Source organism: Cryphonectria parasitica, assembly GCF_011745365.1.
Source record: "Cryphonectria parasitica EP155 unplaced genomic scaffold M406scaffold_1, whole genome shotgun sequence".
NCBI classification, from domain to species: Eukaryota; Fungi; Ascomycota; class Sordariomycetes; order Diaporthales; family Cryphonectriaceae; genus Cryphonectria; species Cryphonectria parasitica.
This window is the reverse complement of record NW_024468909.1, coordinates 2408959-2423492: the sequence shown is the minus strand read 5'-3', so window position 1 is coordinate 2423492 and position 14534 is coordinate 2408959. Positions and strand designations below refer to the sequence as shown.

At 54.4% G+C, this 14534-nt stretch overlaps 4 protein-coding genes across 4 annotated transcripts; 1 reads left to right on the top strand and 3 right to left on the bottom strand.

Annotated features, from left to right (window-relative positions):
* Window positions 1–495: 495 nt before the first annotated feature.
* M406DRAFT_284644 (uncharacterized protein) lies at window positions 496–3483 on the bottom strand. Its single transcript, XM_040918580.1, has 7 exons — window positions 3333–3483; window positions 3149–3258; window positions 1972–3082; window positions 1838–1906; window positions 1682–1756; window positions 1274–1624; window positions 496–1213 (listed from the first exon to the last, which is right to left on the bottom strand). Exons 1-7 carry the CDS (start codon window positions 3383–3385, stop codon window positions 1168–1170), a joined length of 1815 nt encoding a protein of 604 aa, XP_040781056.1. The 5' UTR covers window positions 3386–3483; the 3' UTR covers window positions 496–1167.
* Window positions 3484–4092: 609 nt separating this feature from the next.
* Window positions 4093–7267, top strand: M406DRAFT_344007 (uncharacterized protein). The gene is made up of 9 exons (XM_040921938.1): window positions 4093–4298; window positions 4371–4496; window positions 4565–4670; window positions 4735–4886; window positions 4980–5471; window positions 5530–5789; window positions 5844–5944; window positions 5996–6333; window positions 6405–7267. The coding sequence occupies exons 2-9, from the start codon at window positions 4431–4433 to the stop codon at window positions 6759–6761; spliced, it is 1872 nt and encodes a 623-aa protein (XP_040781055.1). The 5' UTR covers window positions 4093–4298; window positions 4371–4430; the 3' UTR covers window positions 6762–7267.
* Window positions 7255–8427, bottom strand: M406DRAFT_354254 (S-adenosyl-L-methionine-dependent methyltransferase). The gene is made up of 2 exons (XM_040922870.1): window positions 8253–8427; window positions 7255–8151 (listed from the first exon to the last, which is right to left on the bottom strand). Exons 1-2 carry the CDS (start codon window positions 8315–8317, stop codon window positions 7326–7328), a joined length of 891 nt encoding a protein of 296 aa, XP_040781054.1. The 5' UTR covers window positions 8318–8427; the 3' UTR covers window positions 7255–7325.
* Window positions 8428–8885: 458 nt separating this feature from the next.
* M406DRAFT_349040 (uncharacterized protein) lies at window positions 8886–12677 on the bottom strand (the record flags this gene model as incomplete). Its single annotated transcript, XM_040922440.1, has 4 exons — window positions 8886–9560; window positions 9747–10628; window positions 10738–11548; window positions 11631–12677. 4 exons carry the CDS (start codon window positions 12675–12677, stop codon window positions 9454–9456), a joined length of 2847 nt encoding a protein of 948 aa, XP_040781053.1. The 3' UTR covers window positions 8886–9453.
* Window positions 12678–14534: the final 1857 nt, after the last annotated feature.

Genomic DNA, 14534 nt, shown 5'->3' with positions numbered 1-14534 from the left:
GTGGGAGATACCCTTGACTGACCTGGTGGTAGTGCGCAATTCGCGATGTGCTGCTTGCTCAGCCTATGAAGGAAGCCCGACCACCCTCGAATGTGAGATTTCGAAAGGGAAAAGAGTGGGAGGGTGCCAGCTGGATAGGATGAGCTGTTTTGTTGATTTCCAAGAAGCAGGAGGAGGAGGAAGAAGAGCAGCCTTCTTGACTTAAATGGTGATGTGGCCCAGAAAAACTTCAAGATGATGCTATCTCGAGCGTGTCTGGGCGGAAGTCAACAACAAGCAGGCATACAGGGATCTCGATAGGAGTCAAATTCGGCAGCAAAGATCGTCAAGTTGAGCCGAGAAGTGACTCAGGACGAGAACTTCGTCAGTTGGGGGAGCTAAAACAGGGTAAGCATGACTACAGGTTCTGCGACGAGAAAGATATCAGGCGTTGGCAAAAAGTTCAGACAAGTGAAGCAGATATGTCCTTGATACCGATGCAACAGAATAAGATGTGCTGGACCATAGACTGTTGTGATTGAAGCAAGAGAATTGTGCAGTTGTTGCCGGGCTTGTGATCCATTGACCCAGGAACATCTATAGCTTCTTCAAGGGTGGTGCCTTCCTGTTGGTATCCCACAACACCTGGGAGGGTTCAATATTTTGTGCCCCCTATTCTTTGACTCAAAAGCCCTTGTCGGCCATCTCCTGCCCGAGGTGAGTTCCTCATAGCTGTGGGAAGGTTTGAACCAGATCTGGCCCGAGGTAGGCAACATGATAATCTTGGGTATCCATGGCATAGCAAGTCAAAGACATGGTGCCTCTCGTATCCTTTCTCCAGGGAAAGAGGCCCAGAGTCCTGACGCTCACAACTCTGAAAGTGCTGCACACCGGTCAAGGCAGATCGCCTGGTCTTTTGGTTCGTCATCCAACAAGATTGGGTTGGAGCATTAGCCTGCAGTGCATTGGATCGGTAGAGAAAAAGTGCCATGCGACCTGTCTCTAACCTTGTAAAGGAATTCGAACCGTTCTATCATGCCCACATGTTAGTCCAATGAAGCTCTCAATTGCAAAAGTTGGCCTGCAAAATCTCTCTCTATTTTGACTCATGGTTATCTTCTCTATGGCAAGCAAATACTTTTCTCATTCCATCGAAGGAAGTCCCGGGATAGGAAGCCATGCGTATATCTACAGGAAGGCCTCCATGTTGACTTCGAGCGCCGAGACTGGGTATCTGCAATTTGTCAGACAAGACTTTCACGCAGTATTATGACGTTGACGGCGGATTACTTACCGTATATCGAAAGCCTCCAATACCGATGGATGCAGAATGCCAAATTGACCGACTTGCTCCGTCTTGCCACCAAGACGAAGGTAGATGGCAGCCGCGTGCCCATGGAACCAAATAGGCTCATCGATTTCCTCGATCCAGTATCCGTCTGGCTTGGAAGGGTTCTCGGTCACCTTGTAGTCGATGCTCTTGCCCTCGAGTCCCTCCTCGTGTGTTAGGAAGGCAGTTCTCAGCATGAGCAGCACGCGGTCGAGAAGACCATGGACCATCTCGAAACCTGACGACTTGCCGCAGAAGCAGGCTGCGAAGTTTCTTTGGTTACGGGCCTTCCGCTCCTCGGCCTCGTCCTTGAAGCTATGAAGTAAATGAGCACACATCTCATTCATATCTAGTCAGTCGGTGTCTACTTACGCAACATCCGAGCACTCGAAGATCTTGATTGGCAGAGCCTTGCTCTTGTTCTCACGGATCGTCTTGAGAAGACCACTGTAGCCAACATAAGCGATATGTACAGGGCAAAAAAAAAAAAAAAAAAAAAAAGGAGGGGCGGGCGTCTGCTTCACTCACGGCAGTAATGAGGTGCGGACGACCTGGTATTCGGCGGTCTTCGGGTTTGCAAGCCGTATCGCTTTGCCACTTTTAACCCCATGTCAGCTGCGCAGTCCACCTCAGCTCTGAGAATCGAAGGAGCATATACTTACTCATCTTTTCTGTTCAGATGAGTGTAATTCTCGTCAAAGGAGCAGAGGATCAGAGGGAGGACCTCAGTCCAACCGGCGTAGGCAGCCTCATTCCGTACTATGTCACTGAGCTTTTGGATCTTTGTTGGTGCCCCGATAGTTGCAGACTTATTTGGGGAAGATCTTGGAAGATTGTTGTAACCGTAGCAAATAGCCAAATCCTCCATGATGTCGCACTGGTGGAGGACGTCCGCCCTTGTCGGAGGGATGGACACTTCGATCACATTCTTGTCCTTATTCGATGGCTTAGCCGCGTAGGCCATCTTTGTGAGCAGTTCGCAAATCCGCTCGGGGGTCTCATTGAGACCAGTGCAGTTGTTAAGATAGTCAATCTCGGTCTCGATGACTCTGGGAGTCAAGTTGGGGCAAGTCCTGGTCCGATCGTTGTGTTTTGAGATGACCTCAACCGGCTCGATTGTGAAGGGTTCTGCGCAGTGCATGGAGAACATGGCCACCATCATGTTGGTGACAATCTCCAGCTTGGTCTCGTCTGTTGCGGTGAGGTCGATGAACACGTTCTTGGTGTTGAGCGTGATCTTGGAGTGCTCGCCGTTGATGATTGGTGGCATGGACAGGACAACGTTGTTGGCATCGAGCATAACTGGGTAGACGGGAGCATCTTTGATGATGTGTAGGTACTTCCCCAGATGCCTGTCCTTTTCGTAGAATGTCATCATCTCCCGCCCCGTCATCTCCTTCTTCTGGTTCAGGGGAATGAACTTGATCTCATCTGGCGAAAGCGCGTCGTACTTGAAGGGACCCTGGATTGTGTCGAGGTCGTGCGTTCCGATGGCAACGAGTGTCCTCTGGCGTGCCAGGTTCATGTGCAACTTGTCCTGCAGGCCGATGAAGGACTCATAGCTCTTTTCGGTGAACTTGATATTCCTCAAGATGGCACCAGCAGCATACGGGCGGACCTTTGTGGTACTCTCGGTGATCGTCAAGGTCTCGCGCTTTCCGCTCGCAGGCTCGACAAGGCGCCAGTTGGGCACGGGGGTCTTTGAACGGAAAATGTTGAGCATCAGCTGAATGCCCTCGAAGCATAACATATCGTATCGGTTGGCCGGTATTTCTAGAGTGGTAGTCGTCAGGAGTTTGTTGGTCTTCCCAGGAACAATTTCTGCCGGGCAAGACTAACCGATCTTGAGCTCCGGAGGCACGCCAGCAGGACGCTCGTCCTCCTCGGTGTCCTCATCGAGTTCAATTCCAAAGTCGAAACATAGATCCTCGAACTCCTCCTTGGTGTATCTATGGATGTCATGTGTAAGCCTGCCATCCTGCGTCTATGGAGGGGTCATCTTTGGGTGCAATCGCAAGCTCACTTCTGACCAAGGGCCTCCCAGAGGTCGTACTTGTCGACAGAGATGGTAGGCATGGTGAACGGCGGTTGTCTTGGTCGAATAATATGCCTGGTTGGGCCAATTTGGTAAGAATGGGCGCTGTCGTCGGCGTCCTTTCAAAAGTTCCCAGAGCTGATCTGGTTGACTCACAACCGCTGCCCGAATTTTGGATCACTGGTCTGGAGAGCTGCTACTAGGTCTGGCGGGGCACCACTACGCAAAGACAAGGGGTCCGTCCGGTCGCGGGGAGGCTGCAGGTGGGCCGGATGTGCTACCAAACTACCCAAGCAGTACGTACCCGTCGAGTACCCCTAGCTCACCTAGACCTCCCTTCCTAAACCCTAACCCTTGCTGACTTACGTACAACAAAAATAGGCTCTCTGAGAGGGTTTGTCAAGAATAATTCTTTCAAGTTAATACAGCGGGATAGATCGTCTGTCTCTGAATCATAGTTGTTTTCCGAAAACACTGGACCAGACACTTGTGGAATTGTGCAGGGCGGATCTGACGCGGAGGCGTTGTTGGGCTGGAAATTAGGACGTTTAGCCTGCCACGGCAAGCCCTATTCTGCTACTGTGTAGCGCGGTACGTTGCTGAAGGAGCTGTAGGAGGGGGCCAAGGGGCTGCTGCCGCCAACAATCAGACCCAGGCCTGCCAAGCTTGGCTGGTCCCGACTGACATGTTCGCCCATTTGCCATCCATCTCAGATGCATCTCGACCTGACTTCATCCCAATCCACCTTAAGCCCGCCATACCTCTCACCCACCCCCTCCCAACACCCCCTCCGACCACATCAAGCGGCGGCACCATCGCGATCCTTTTCCTTGGACGACGATTCATACCTCACGATATTCATCTGGACACGACGTCAGCAACCCGACAAGCGGAGCCTGCCTGATTGAAGTAGTCTGAGGCACAACTGGTCCAACGCGAGAATCAGCTGCAAAAGTCGGTTGCATATTACATCACCTAGCACGCGATCAAGCTCCGACCCGCGCTCACATTCTCTCCTCATTGCAGAACCTTTATACTTGTTGTCCGACATCTACGCAGGAACCATCCTCACCCACATCGCTCGCCATGGCTGACGCGCCGAATGCGAACGATGAGCTTTACCCCATCGCTGTGCTCATCGACGAGCTGAAGGTGCGCAACCCCGCTACCTCTATAGCTATCGCCCCATCCTGTATGTGCGACTGACTGATCAAAAATAGCACGACGATGTCATCCTCCGCCTCAATGCCATTCGACGTCTCTCTACCATCGCCCTCGCCTTGGGCGCCGAGCGCACTCGGGAGGAGCTCATCCCCTTCCTCGACGGTCCGCGCCTCTCCCTCTTCTCCCTCTACAAAGCGTATAGACACGATGCCTAACAGGAATACAGAATCCGTCGAAGACGAAGATGAGGTTCTTGTTGCCCTAAGCGAGGAGCTCGGCAACTTCATCGAGTATGTCGGTGGGCCTCAATGGGGTCATGTCCTCCTGTCGCCCCTCGAGAACCTCGCAGCTATCGAGGAGCCAGTGGTGCGGGACAAGGTACGTCACTTCTGCCCAACGGGACCCCCCTTCCCCTTCCTTCTTCATGATACCTGTGGCCTGAGGCACCTTAGCTCAACTCAAAGATTATAGGCTGTCGAGTCCCTCAACAAGATCTGCGTAGATCTTTCGTCCCAGCAGGTCGAAGAATACTTCATTCCCCTGACGATCCGACTCTCCAAGGCAGATTGGTTCACGTCCAAAGTATCAGGGTGCGGTCTCTACACTAGCCCCTACCAGAAGGTCTCGCCACCTATTCAGTCCCAGCTGCGCCAGCAGTTTGGACAGCTTGTCCACGATGAGACCCCGATGGTCCGCCGTCAAGCTGCGACCAACCTAGCAAAGTTCGTCAAGGAGATGCCGGCATCGATTGTGGTGGAGGAGATGATACCCATGTTTCAGCACCTCGCGCAGGACGATCAAGACTCGGTGCGCTTACTGACCGTCGAGGTTCTCATTGCCATTGCCGAGGTTGTTCCCAAAGAGCAGCAGTCTAGCCACGGCGTCCTTCTCACCTCCCTTCGGAGCCTGATAGAAGACAAGAGCTGGCGAGTCAGGTACATGATTGCAGACCGGTTTGAGAAGGTATGTAGAGGCTATTTGTTCTGGTTCTCCATGTCCACATCGCTGATTATCGGTCCAGATTGCAAAGGCAGTCGACGAGGAGGTTGTGGCAAGAGATCTGGTGCCCTCTTTCGTGAAGCTGCTCAAGGATAACGAAGCCGAGGTGCGGACGGCAATTGCGGGACAGATTCCTGGGTTCTGTGCCTTGGTCGAGCGGAATGTCCTCCTGAACGACATCATGGCTAGCATCGAGGATCTCGTTTCGGACAATTCCCAACACGTCCGCGCCGCTCTGGGCACCCAGATCAGCGGCCTGGCTCCTATCCTGGGCAAGCAGGAGTATGTTTCGCCTGGTACAATCCCTTGCGGCTGATCATGCTGACTCGGTTCTAGGACTATTGACCACCTGCTGCCCATGTTCCTCCAGATGCTCAAGGATGAGTTCCCAGAAGTCCGCCTGCACATCATCTCGAAGCTCGAGCTCGTGAACCAGGGTGCGTGCTTCCTGTCCACCCGAATGGCCTCTCCTTGCTAACCACATACAGTCATCGGGATCGACCTGCTCTCGCAATCTCTCCTCCCCGCCATCGTTCAGCTCGCTGAGGATAAGCAGTGGCGAGTCCGCTTGGCGATCATCGAGTACATTCCGCTGTTGGCAAGCCAACTCGGAGTCAAGTTCTTTGACGAGAAGCTGAGTGCACTTTGCATGGGCTGGCTTGGAGATACAGTCTTCTCCATCCGTGAGGCAGCCACTCACAACCTCAAGAAGCTCACAGAGGTTTTTGGTGTCGATTGGGCCAGCGAGGCGATCATTCCCAAGGTGATGGCTATGGGCAATCACCCGAATTATCTCTACAGGATGACGACATGCTTTGCCATCACGGTAGGTTGCCCTCTACAGAAATCGAGCCATTACTGCCCTATAGTAAAAGACACTGACCGATTACATGACAGACTCTGGCAACTGTTGTGAGCATGGATGTGATTGCCAAATCGATCCTGCCCATGCTCGACAAGCTGGTGGCGGATGAGATTCCAAACATCCGGTTCAACGTCGCCAAGACTTATGCTGTACTTATCGATGTCATGCGGCGCCTGCCTGAGTCTGGGACCATTTATGAGCTCGAGAAGGCGGGCGAGACTGGGACACCGTCCTCTCAGGGTCAGGGGCTGATCCAGGAGCGCGTGATGCCAAACCTGGAGAAGCTACAGAAGGACGACGACGTGGATGTCCGGTATTTCGCAACTACTGCCGCTGCGGTCGCGACTGGTCCTCTGCCAGGTGGAGAACCTATGAACACATCGCCTTAGACACGAGACATCTAATGAACCAAAGACTTTCCCAACACGAGCCCCCGTCCAAATTTCAGAGTCACGCCGAGATTCATCGCGTTTCTTTAGACTGTTTTGTCTTCTCTTAAACCCTTGATCACATCTCAGCGTTCCAGATTCAGTTACGAGGAAGTTCAAGAGAAATTACACCATTAGAGCTCGGACCAGGCATACAGGAGGAGCACTATCAATTTCCGCCTTCTTGGTGGGGACGGGGGTACACACCAGTTGCGGTTTGTTAGTAGCGGACCGTCGTCGAAGGCAGGGGGGGGGGGAGGAAGAGTCCAGCAGCCTGGGCTCAAATGGAGGGGATGTAAAATTATACCAGTCATCAAACCGTAGAGAGAGGAGACTTGCCGCGCTGTTGATGAAGTCCATGTCTGCATTTTCCCAAGATGTTACAGGCTAGGATCATGCATTGTCGCGCGCATGTCGGGTAGAGTCATGCTCGTTCCATTGGGACCAAAATACACGATTGTCTCATGCTTTGTTTGTCTTCTTCTTTCTTTGCTCTGGCCAAACCAACAACTTCTTGATATTCCATCAAACCCTCTGAAAACACAGCGTGCTAATCGTCTGCCCCTTGACCCCTCCGAAACTGAAGCTGGGGTACTCGACCTTGCCCACCCTCACAAACCTCCCGCCCTCGACTTCGCTGCTCCCCTCGCCAAACCACCTCTCCAGCTCCTCCTCGGTCCAGTTACAGCTCGTCACGAGGAACAGCCCGCCCGGCCTCACCAGCCTGACCACCCGCCCCTTGTACCCCTCACAGCTCCTCCGCCCGTCGGCGCCCTGCTCCTCGCTCAGGCTGATGGCGTCGAACGTGCCCTTGTCCAGCACGACGTCCCACCCTTGCGCCTGTGCGCCGGACAGCACTGCATCGTACGAGCCCTGCAGGACGTCCCAGGCCGCAAACTCCACCTCCTCGTTCCTTACCCTACTACTACTACTGCTGCTGCCGTCGCCGCGGCACTCGCCCTCCTCATCGTCGTCGAGTTCTTCTCTTACTTTCTCTTCCTCTTCTTCGTCCCTCCTATGTGCCTGCGCCACCTGCCGCGCGAGCGCTACGCTCTTGTCCGAGTAGTCTACCCCGAGCGCGCGGCCGGCCCAGCCGTCGTCGCGCAGGGCGAGGAGGAGGCTGCCGTTGCCGCAGCCTAGGTCGAGAAAGGAGGTCGTGTTTCTGTCTAATAAGGGGTGTTGTTGTTGTGAGGAGGAGGAGGAGGAGGAGGAGGTTGTGGTGGTGGTCGTCTGGTCCTCGAGGTATTCGAGGAGCTTGGCCTCGGCATCGGAGTCGTCGAACCAGACGGTGCCGCGGTCCGAGGGGTTAGAGGTGTGGTTGGTGAGTTCGGTGGTGTAGAGGGAGTCCCAGCTGTTGAGAAAGGTGGGTGGGCGAGACGGTCAGCTCTGAGGGGGGGGGGGGGGGTTCTTGTATCCACCAGGGTAAAGGGGGAAGAGAGAAAAGGATCATACTATTCCTTGGTTCCCAATTCAGAGGGGTCGAGGTGGTTTGGTTTGGAGGGGTTGTCGGCTGTCATATTTTCTATTAATGAAGGGACTTGGAGAAGGAGGTTAGGTTATTTGATGTGTTATAGAGAATGGAAAAAGAGCAATCTGAGAACTTTGTCTATTGATCAATTCCTATGGCGTCGTTGGTTGTCGTCTGTTCCTGAAAATCGAGGTGGGAATCGTGAGAATCGTCTGGATGAATGGAGGGGCATTTCTGGGTGGCAGAATCTTTCATGTCTGCGGAGATAGGCAGGCGGTGACTGGGGCATCCAGGTACAAGTACAATTCCATTTACTAACCATCAACTAACCACTATACAACAAGTCTCCTTGCCCGGCGGAACTCCCTCCCACACACACACATTAAGTACTTGAATTTAAACTTATTAACCGGGATGCCAGAATGAGCAGACTTATCCCCCCAAAAGTGATCTTGTTCATTGCCTCCGTCTTCGTTGCTTTGTCCTTTTTCACTTCGGTTATCAAGGCTGACGATGGCTTCTGCTTCATTCCCAAGTCATCGGTGAAGTGAGTGTGTAATGCCAAGTCGTGTGTGGCATTGTTTTAGATGGTCTTCACTTGCAAGGCACAAAAATGTAAATAAGAAGTCCGTAATGGGTCTTTAAATAATCCCCTCCCGGCCCACGGGGCCCAAGCTCTACTACAATAGTCTTTTCTTGGTCATGACGTTCTTTTGGAATCGTAAAATGTGCAAATGCTCTCCAGGCCCTCCTCTATGATATCATCCATCCCCCTGACATACAACAAAGCCTGGTTCCAAAGGGCCAAATACCAAATGAGAGAAGCCCATACTGGTGGGGAGGATTGGAAGAAGCGAAGATATGCTGGGAATAAAATAAAACGGGTTGATTTCTTTTCCCCCTGCCTGGATCCCATCGTTCGTCACAGCATCATCTCCAGGTATTTTCCTGGCCGCAAACTCGGAGACGCGGCGCAGCGGCGCGACGACACCAGCATCCAGACAAGGCAATCCAAATGTGTTAGGCGGCCCTGATTTTTTACATGCTTCAAAGACATGGCATTTACTGGAAAAAGGCAATGTTCCCGCTGCAGTCGTCGGGTGGGGGCGGGGGGCGGGGGGGCGAGTCCTGGAGGGAGAGAACGCATCTTCGCACGCATGTGGTGAGAATTTGCCCCACTTCTCTTCAGCCGAGCGTCCAGACAGGCGCTTTGACAAGTACCTGACGGCCGCGCACCTCGACGGCCAGAAAGCCCGCGAACCGCACTTTATTGCTGTCCTTGGGTGGCAGGGCTATGTAGGAGTTCGAGTCAGTAAACGAAGTCGCAGTCGAAGGAACCCTATCAGCAGAGGCAGAGGATTGCTGTGCGGCGAGACCGCTGTCCTTCCGAATGGATCCCCCAGGAACAAGGGCCGCGGGGACGAGGGCCGCCGGAGCGTTGCTGAGGATACTGGAAAGAGTTGAAATCGCTGACGTACCGGCTCTGGTCTTGTTGCGCTCCTTGCTACTGCTACTCTTCTCCCCGCCGCTCTCCTTGCCGGTATCGTCTCCTCTCGAGTCGGTCTCACCATCGCTATCTGACGGCCTGGTTTCGATAGGTGGGAGCCCCGTCTTTTCCACGTCCATAAACTCGGGCTGTATGAGATCCTCCGGTACGGGGTAGCGGATCGCCACATCTCGACTCTCGAGCGGTAGGTTTGCTGCGATGCCCACAGCAAGCTCCACAATCATACTCGCGCTCCCGTCCACACCGGCTGGTGGTGGGTCCGTGAGATGCTGGAAGACATAGCTGGTAAGGGACGCGGTGGCGTCGCGGATGAACTCCTGGCGGTAGTTCGCGCTGTCTGCAGACTGCAGCACGTCCTGCAGGCCCTCGAGCGTCGTCATTCGCCAGCTCAGCACCTTTGACGTCAGGGCGTCGAACTCCTCCTGGCTGGTCATGGTGTAGCTGAACCGCCGGATGTTCTGTTCGACCTTCTTCAGCGACCTGCTGAGCTCCGGATCGAGACCAGGGTGAAAGCAGCCGTAGAAGATTTTCTCAACGAGCCACCTCGTGATCACGGCCCGGCCGACTGCTGTCATCTCCTGCTTGCCCGTCTTGAGCGCATCAGCACTGACATACTTGCTCAGCCATTCTGGTAGCGACGTCCAGTCCTTGCGGATGTTAAACGACAAATTGTTAATTGCACCGTTCAGCCTGTTGAAGCGTGTCGAGTACTCGTTGTCATCCAGCGCGGTGCGTGACTGTGATATCCTCTGGTTGGCGACGGCATTTTGGAGCTGCTCGACCTGCCCGTTCAGCGACTCGATCTGGGTTTTGCCGTCAAAGTACAGTCGTTTGACGTTCTTGTATTTTTGCACTACAACCATCTGTTAGCACGCATGCACACGCGCACATACACACGCCACACATGACCCGCGCACGAGCAAGCAGGGGCAGCAGATGCTAATCACACACGAGATACATACGCAACTCTTTGAAAGCCTTATCTGAGTCTTCTGTCGGCTGCGGGCTGTTACGACCATGTTCTGCCGCACCATCGAATTGTGCTGGCGGCGCCCTCTCCTGTATCGTGCTCGTTCTGAAGTTATTCTGGCCAGCCCCGCCCGGAGGCCCTGGCGGCATGGGGTTCATGCTGTTGGATTGCTGCTGGCTGTGTCTGTACCCAGGCGGCGCCCCTGGTTGCAGGTCCCCCCTCGAACTCTTCTCGGTGTCTTGTTGTTGTCGTCTCGCCTGTGGTGGTCCTCCTCCTGGCGGTGGGGCCATATTATCTGTATCCTCCTGTGGCGGCTGCTGTTGCTGTTGCTGGGCTTGCGACGCCTGTCCCTGGTGTGGTTGCAAAGACGAGGTGCGTGAGGGGAAGTCCTGTTGTGTTGAGTATCGCGTGCCGGGTGAAACGGCCGTAGATGGAGCGCTGGAGGAGGGTTGTAGCTCGCCTTCAGTAACGGGGGACTCATGCGACACCTGCGATATTGTCTCGATGTTCTGGATGTGTTCGGTCCCGAGATGCCCTGGGTATGCGAGCGGGTTCCCTTCGGACTGTTGAGGGGCCTGGGGGGAGTGGTGTGGCGAGTGGGCAATGAACTGGTACTGTCGCGTGGCGGGGTCGAAGGCTACCTGGCCCAGGTGCTGCTGGTGGTCGGGTGTCAGCTGGGTTTGGACGTGTATCTGGGCCTGCTGCTGCTGCTGAAACGCGGCCTCGTCGGCCTCGGAGAAGGGAGATTGGTCTTGGTTGGTAGGAACGCGACGGAGGGTGGGTTGCTGAAACTCGTGGGCGATCTGTAGCACGGCAATTGGAAGAGTTAGTTATCGAGTTTCGTCTGGGCAGGGCAGGGCAGGGCAGGATTATGGTCGGACGCACGCTCTGCGACGGTGACGGCTGAGATGGGGGACCCTGTGACTGCCAGTCTAGAGGCTGTTGTTCCAGAGAGACTTGAGACGGGCCGGTCCGTAAGACGGGCGGGTTGGGGTTGCTTAGGCGCTTGGAGCTGCGGCGGCCAGGACCCGAGGTGTTGTCGTAGTAACTGTTGTGGGAGGGGTCGGAGCGGTTCTGTTCAGACTTCGGAGCGCCGGTCAGAATAGTTCGGATGAGACGCCGTGTGGATCGTCGAGGTTCCACGGGGGCGGCGACCTGGTGGTGCTGTTCTGGGGCGACCTGTTGTGGTGGTTGTTGATGTTGCTGCTGTTGCTGCTGTTGCTGCTGGTAAGCAAAAGGGTGCTGACTCTGTGGATCGGCCTGCAGTGTCTTGGAGAGATCCGTGTAACTGGTACCGTAGGAGGGATTGATCTGGATGGGGGTAGAGACCTGGTTGTATCTGTGGGACTGCGACCTGGCGACGGCGTCGACAAAATCGGACGCAGCCCGGCGGACCTTGGCCTCGGCAGAGGTGCTAGTGTTGAGGGGTTGCAGCTGATGCAGCTGGGCGTGGAGGTGTTGGTGTTGGTGGTGGTGGTGGTGGTGCTGCTGCTGCTGCTGCTGACTGTTGAGGCCCTGTGCGCTGAGGTCCAAATCAATCGAGGAAGGGGATGAGGCAGACGCGTAGAGGTGAGGCGGTGGGTGTTGCTGGTTCTGTGAGACAACTCGTAGATCCTGAACAAAGGATTCGTTGGTGGTTAGAGGTAGGTTGGCGGGGCCTTGGCCCAAGGCTGAGGATGGAGCAGCAGAGGAGGAGGAGGGACCCTGGAATGGTGTAAGAGGATGACCAGGGCCAGGGCCAGAGCCAGGCGGCGGTGGAGGTTGAGCCTGACTGTGTGCGCCAGCAGGGCCCGATGAGGAAATGCCAATGGCGCCGATGCTCTGAGAACCCGGACCAGCAGTGCTCTGAGGACCAGCAGCAGGACCAGCCGATTCAACAGGTATGTTGTGTTGAGATCGGTTGTTTGGTTTTTGTAGGCGACCGAAAGGCATTATTATTCTTACAGAAATAATAATACCTTGAGAAAAAGGAGGGTAGAAGAGGAGGGGAGGGGAAGGAAGAGAGGGAGAGGGGGGGAGACCCGGGTAGCTAGTGACCCCCAATTTTTGACCCCCTTCTGTTCGTTTCTTGTTCAAATTCTGGATTTGCTTTTTTTCTTTTTCTTTTCTTCTTCTTTCTTTTGAAACTCCTCTCTTGTTGTCTCTTGTTTCTCTTTTCAGGGTTGGTTCTTCTTGGTCACTGTTTGCTGCTGTGAGGTTACCACACGATGCTTGGAGGCTTAGAGGATTGGCTGTCTGTGCGTGAGTGAGTGTGAGTGTGAGTGTGAGTGTGAGTGTGAGTGTGAGTGTGTGTGAGTGTGAGTGTGAGTGTGTGTGCGTGCGCGCGCGCGTGTGTGTGTGTGTATGTGTGTGTCCCAGTCTGGATGTGCCTGCAACCTCGCGTTCTCTGTCTCGGGTTACAGTCTCTCTGTTCCAGGGCAGAGCGTACCCAGGAGAAGCCGGGATGTTGACTGGACGAATGATGACGGGTGGCTGCTTTTCACTCCTGCTGGGCCTCTTCTCAGCTGGCCTGGTACCCAGTTCCGGCGGTCAACGACATGCATCACCTCTCAGGGCTGGTCTTTGTTTGGTCCGTGGTCTGTGGTTTCTGGTGTGGTGGCCCTTTTCGGTGTGTGAGGTCGCAGGCTGTCACCCTCTTCTTTTGTCACTTTGTCTACCTACTGTCCACTGTTCACTTCCCTCCACCCCGGACGGGCGATCGGAGCGCGACGGAGAGAAAGTGGTTTATTGCGGCAGTCGGCAGGCGACAGGTCAATAGCGGCCCTGGATGGAACCTAATAGTGAGGCTTAGACGTGGGCGCTGATGCAGGCACAAACTTGGAACAACAACGAGCAAAAGAAAGAGGGCAGAGCAGCCGTCAAAGTTGCATGTCGCGCCATCGGCAAGCAAGCAAAATGACAGGGCAAACAAAACAAAAGGCGGGGCCGACAGCAGCAGGAGGGAATAGCGCAGGGATGGAGAGTTGGTTGGTACTAGTAAGTAGTAGGTATACTGGCATGCAAGTATGCATAGTGCAGTAGCAGGTTTCTGTGGGTAAACTACCCACTGTTGCTCATCCTGCCCTGCCCTCTAGCGCGTTGCAGTGTAGTGTGGAGGAAGGGGTGATGATGAGAGTCACTCTACCCTCACTGGCGGGGCGGGAGGATACTGTGCCTCCCTCGCGCACTCGACTGATATGAGCTGGAGACGAAGGGAGGGGTTGGTTTTTTTGGGCCTCAGCGGCTGCGGTGGGTGCCGGACGGAAACTGTAGTGGGCCTCTGTTTCTCTCTCACACTCAGTGGCGCTCACCATGGAGTTCCCACATCCCTACGGGAGAAGCCCCTAAGAGAGGAAGACTTTCACGGCCTCCTTCATTTTTTTCTTTTCTTTTTCTTTTCAGCGGCACGTAGAGAGGGGTCAGGTTCATGAGTGATCAACGAGCGCAGACCATTCATTCCGTTGTCGGGACGCTGTGAGATAGGGTCGAATAGCCGCTGGGGATAAAGGTGAGAGGGGTCTTTATCCTCTGTGGCAGTGCACAAGTACGGGTATTCCGTCCGTCTGCAGCAGTGCTGACAAGCAGATGCAGAAGGATACGCTTGTCCCCACACATGATGTTCAAGGAGGGGAGTCACAACAATGGGAGGGGAAAATGTTGAGGAAAATGTTGACCAGCAAGCATCGTGGGAAAAAAAAAAAAAAAAAAAAAAATTGAACAAGGCAGTACCAGGTTGGAGAAGAAGAGAATAAGAAGAAGAAAGGGCATACATACCTCGGCGTTGGCTGGGAGGTAGTTGGACCGGTCTGT

Excerpts from the sequence above, each read along its gene's own strand:
- M406DRAFT_284644 (XM_040918580.1), bottom strand. The coding sequence starts at position 3,385 with ATGCCTACCATCTCTGTCGACAAGTACGACCTCTGGGAGGCCCTTGGT. Across the intron at positions 3,259-3,332 it reads TGGGAGGCCCTTGGTCAGAA|ATACACCAAGGAGGAGTTCG; the intron begins GTGAGCTTGCGA and ends TGACATCCATAG. Across the intron at positions 1,907-1,971 it reads CATCTGAACAGAAAAGATGA|TGGCAAAGCGATACGGCTTG; the intron begins GTAAGTATATGC and ends TGGGGTTAAAAG.
- M406DRAFT_344007 (XM_040921938.1), top strand. The coding sequence starts at position 4,431 with ATGGCTGACGCGCCGAATGCGAACGATGAGCTTTACCCCATCGCTGTG. Across the intron at positions 5,945-5,995 it reads GCTCGAGCTCGTGAACCAGG|TCATCGGGATCGACCTGCTC; the intron begins GTGCGTGCTTCC and ends AACCACATACAG. Across the intron at positions 6,334-6,404 it reads CGACATGCTTTGCCATCACG|ACTCTGGCAACTGTTGTGAG; the intron begins GTAGGTTGCCCT and ends ATTACATGACAG.
- M406DRAFT_354254 (XM_040922870.1), bottom strand. The coding sequence starts at position 8,317 with ATGACAGCCGACAACCCCTCCAAACCAAACCACCTCGACCCCTCTGAA. Across the intron at positions 8,152-8,252 it reads GAATTGGGAACCAAGGAATA|CTGGGACTCCCTCTACACCA; the intron begins GTATGATCCTTT and ends CTTTCTCAACAG.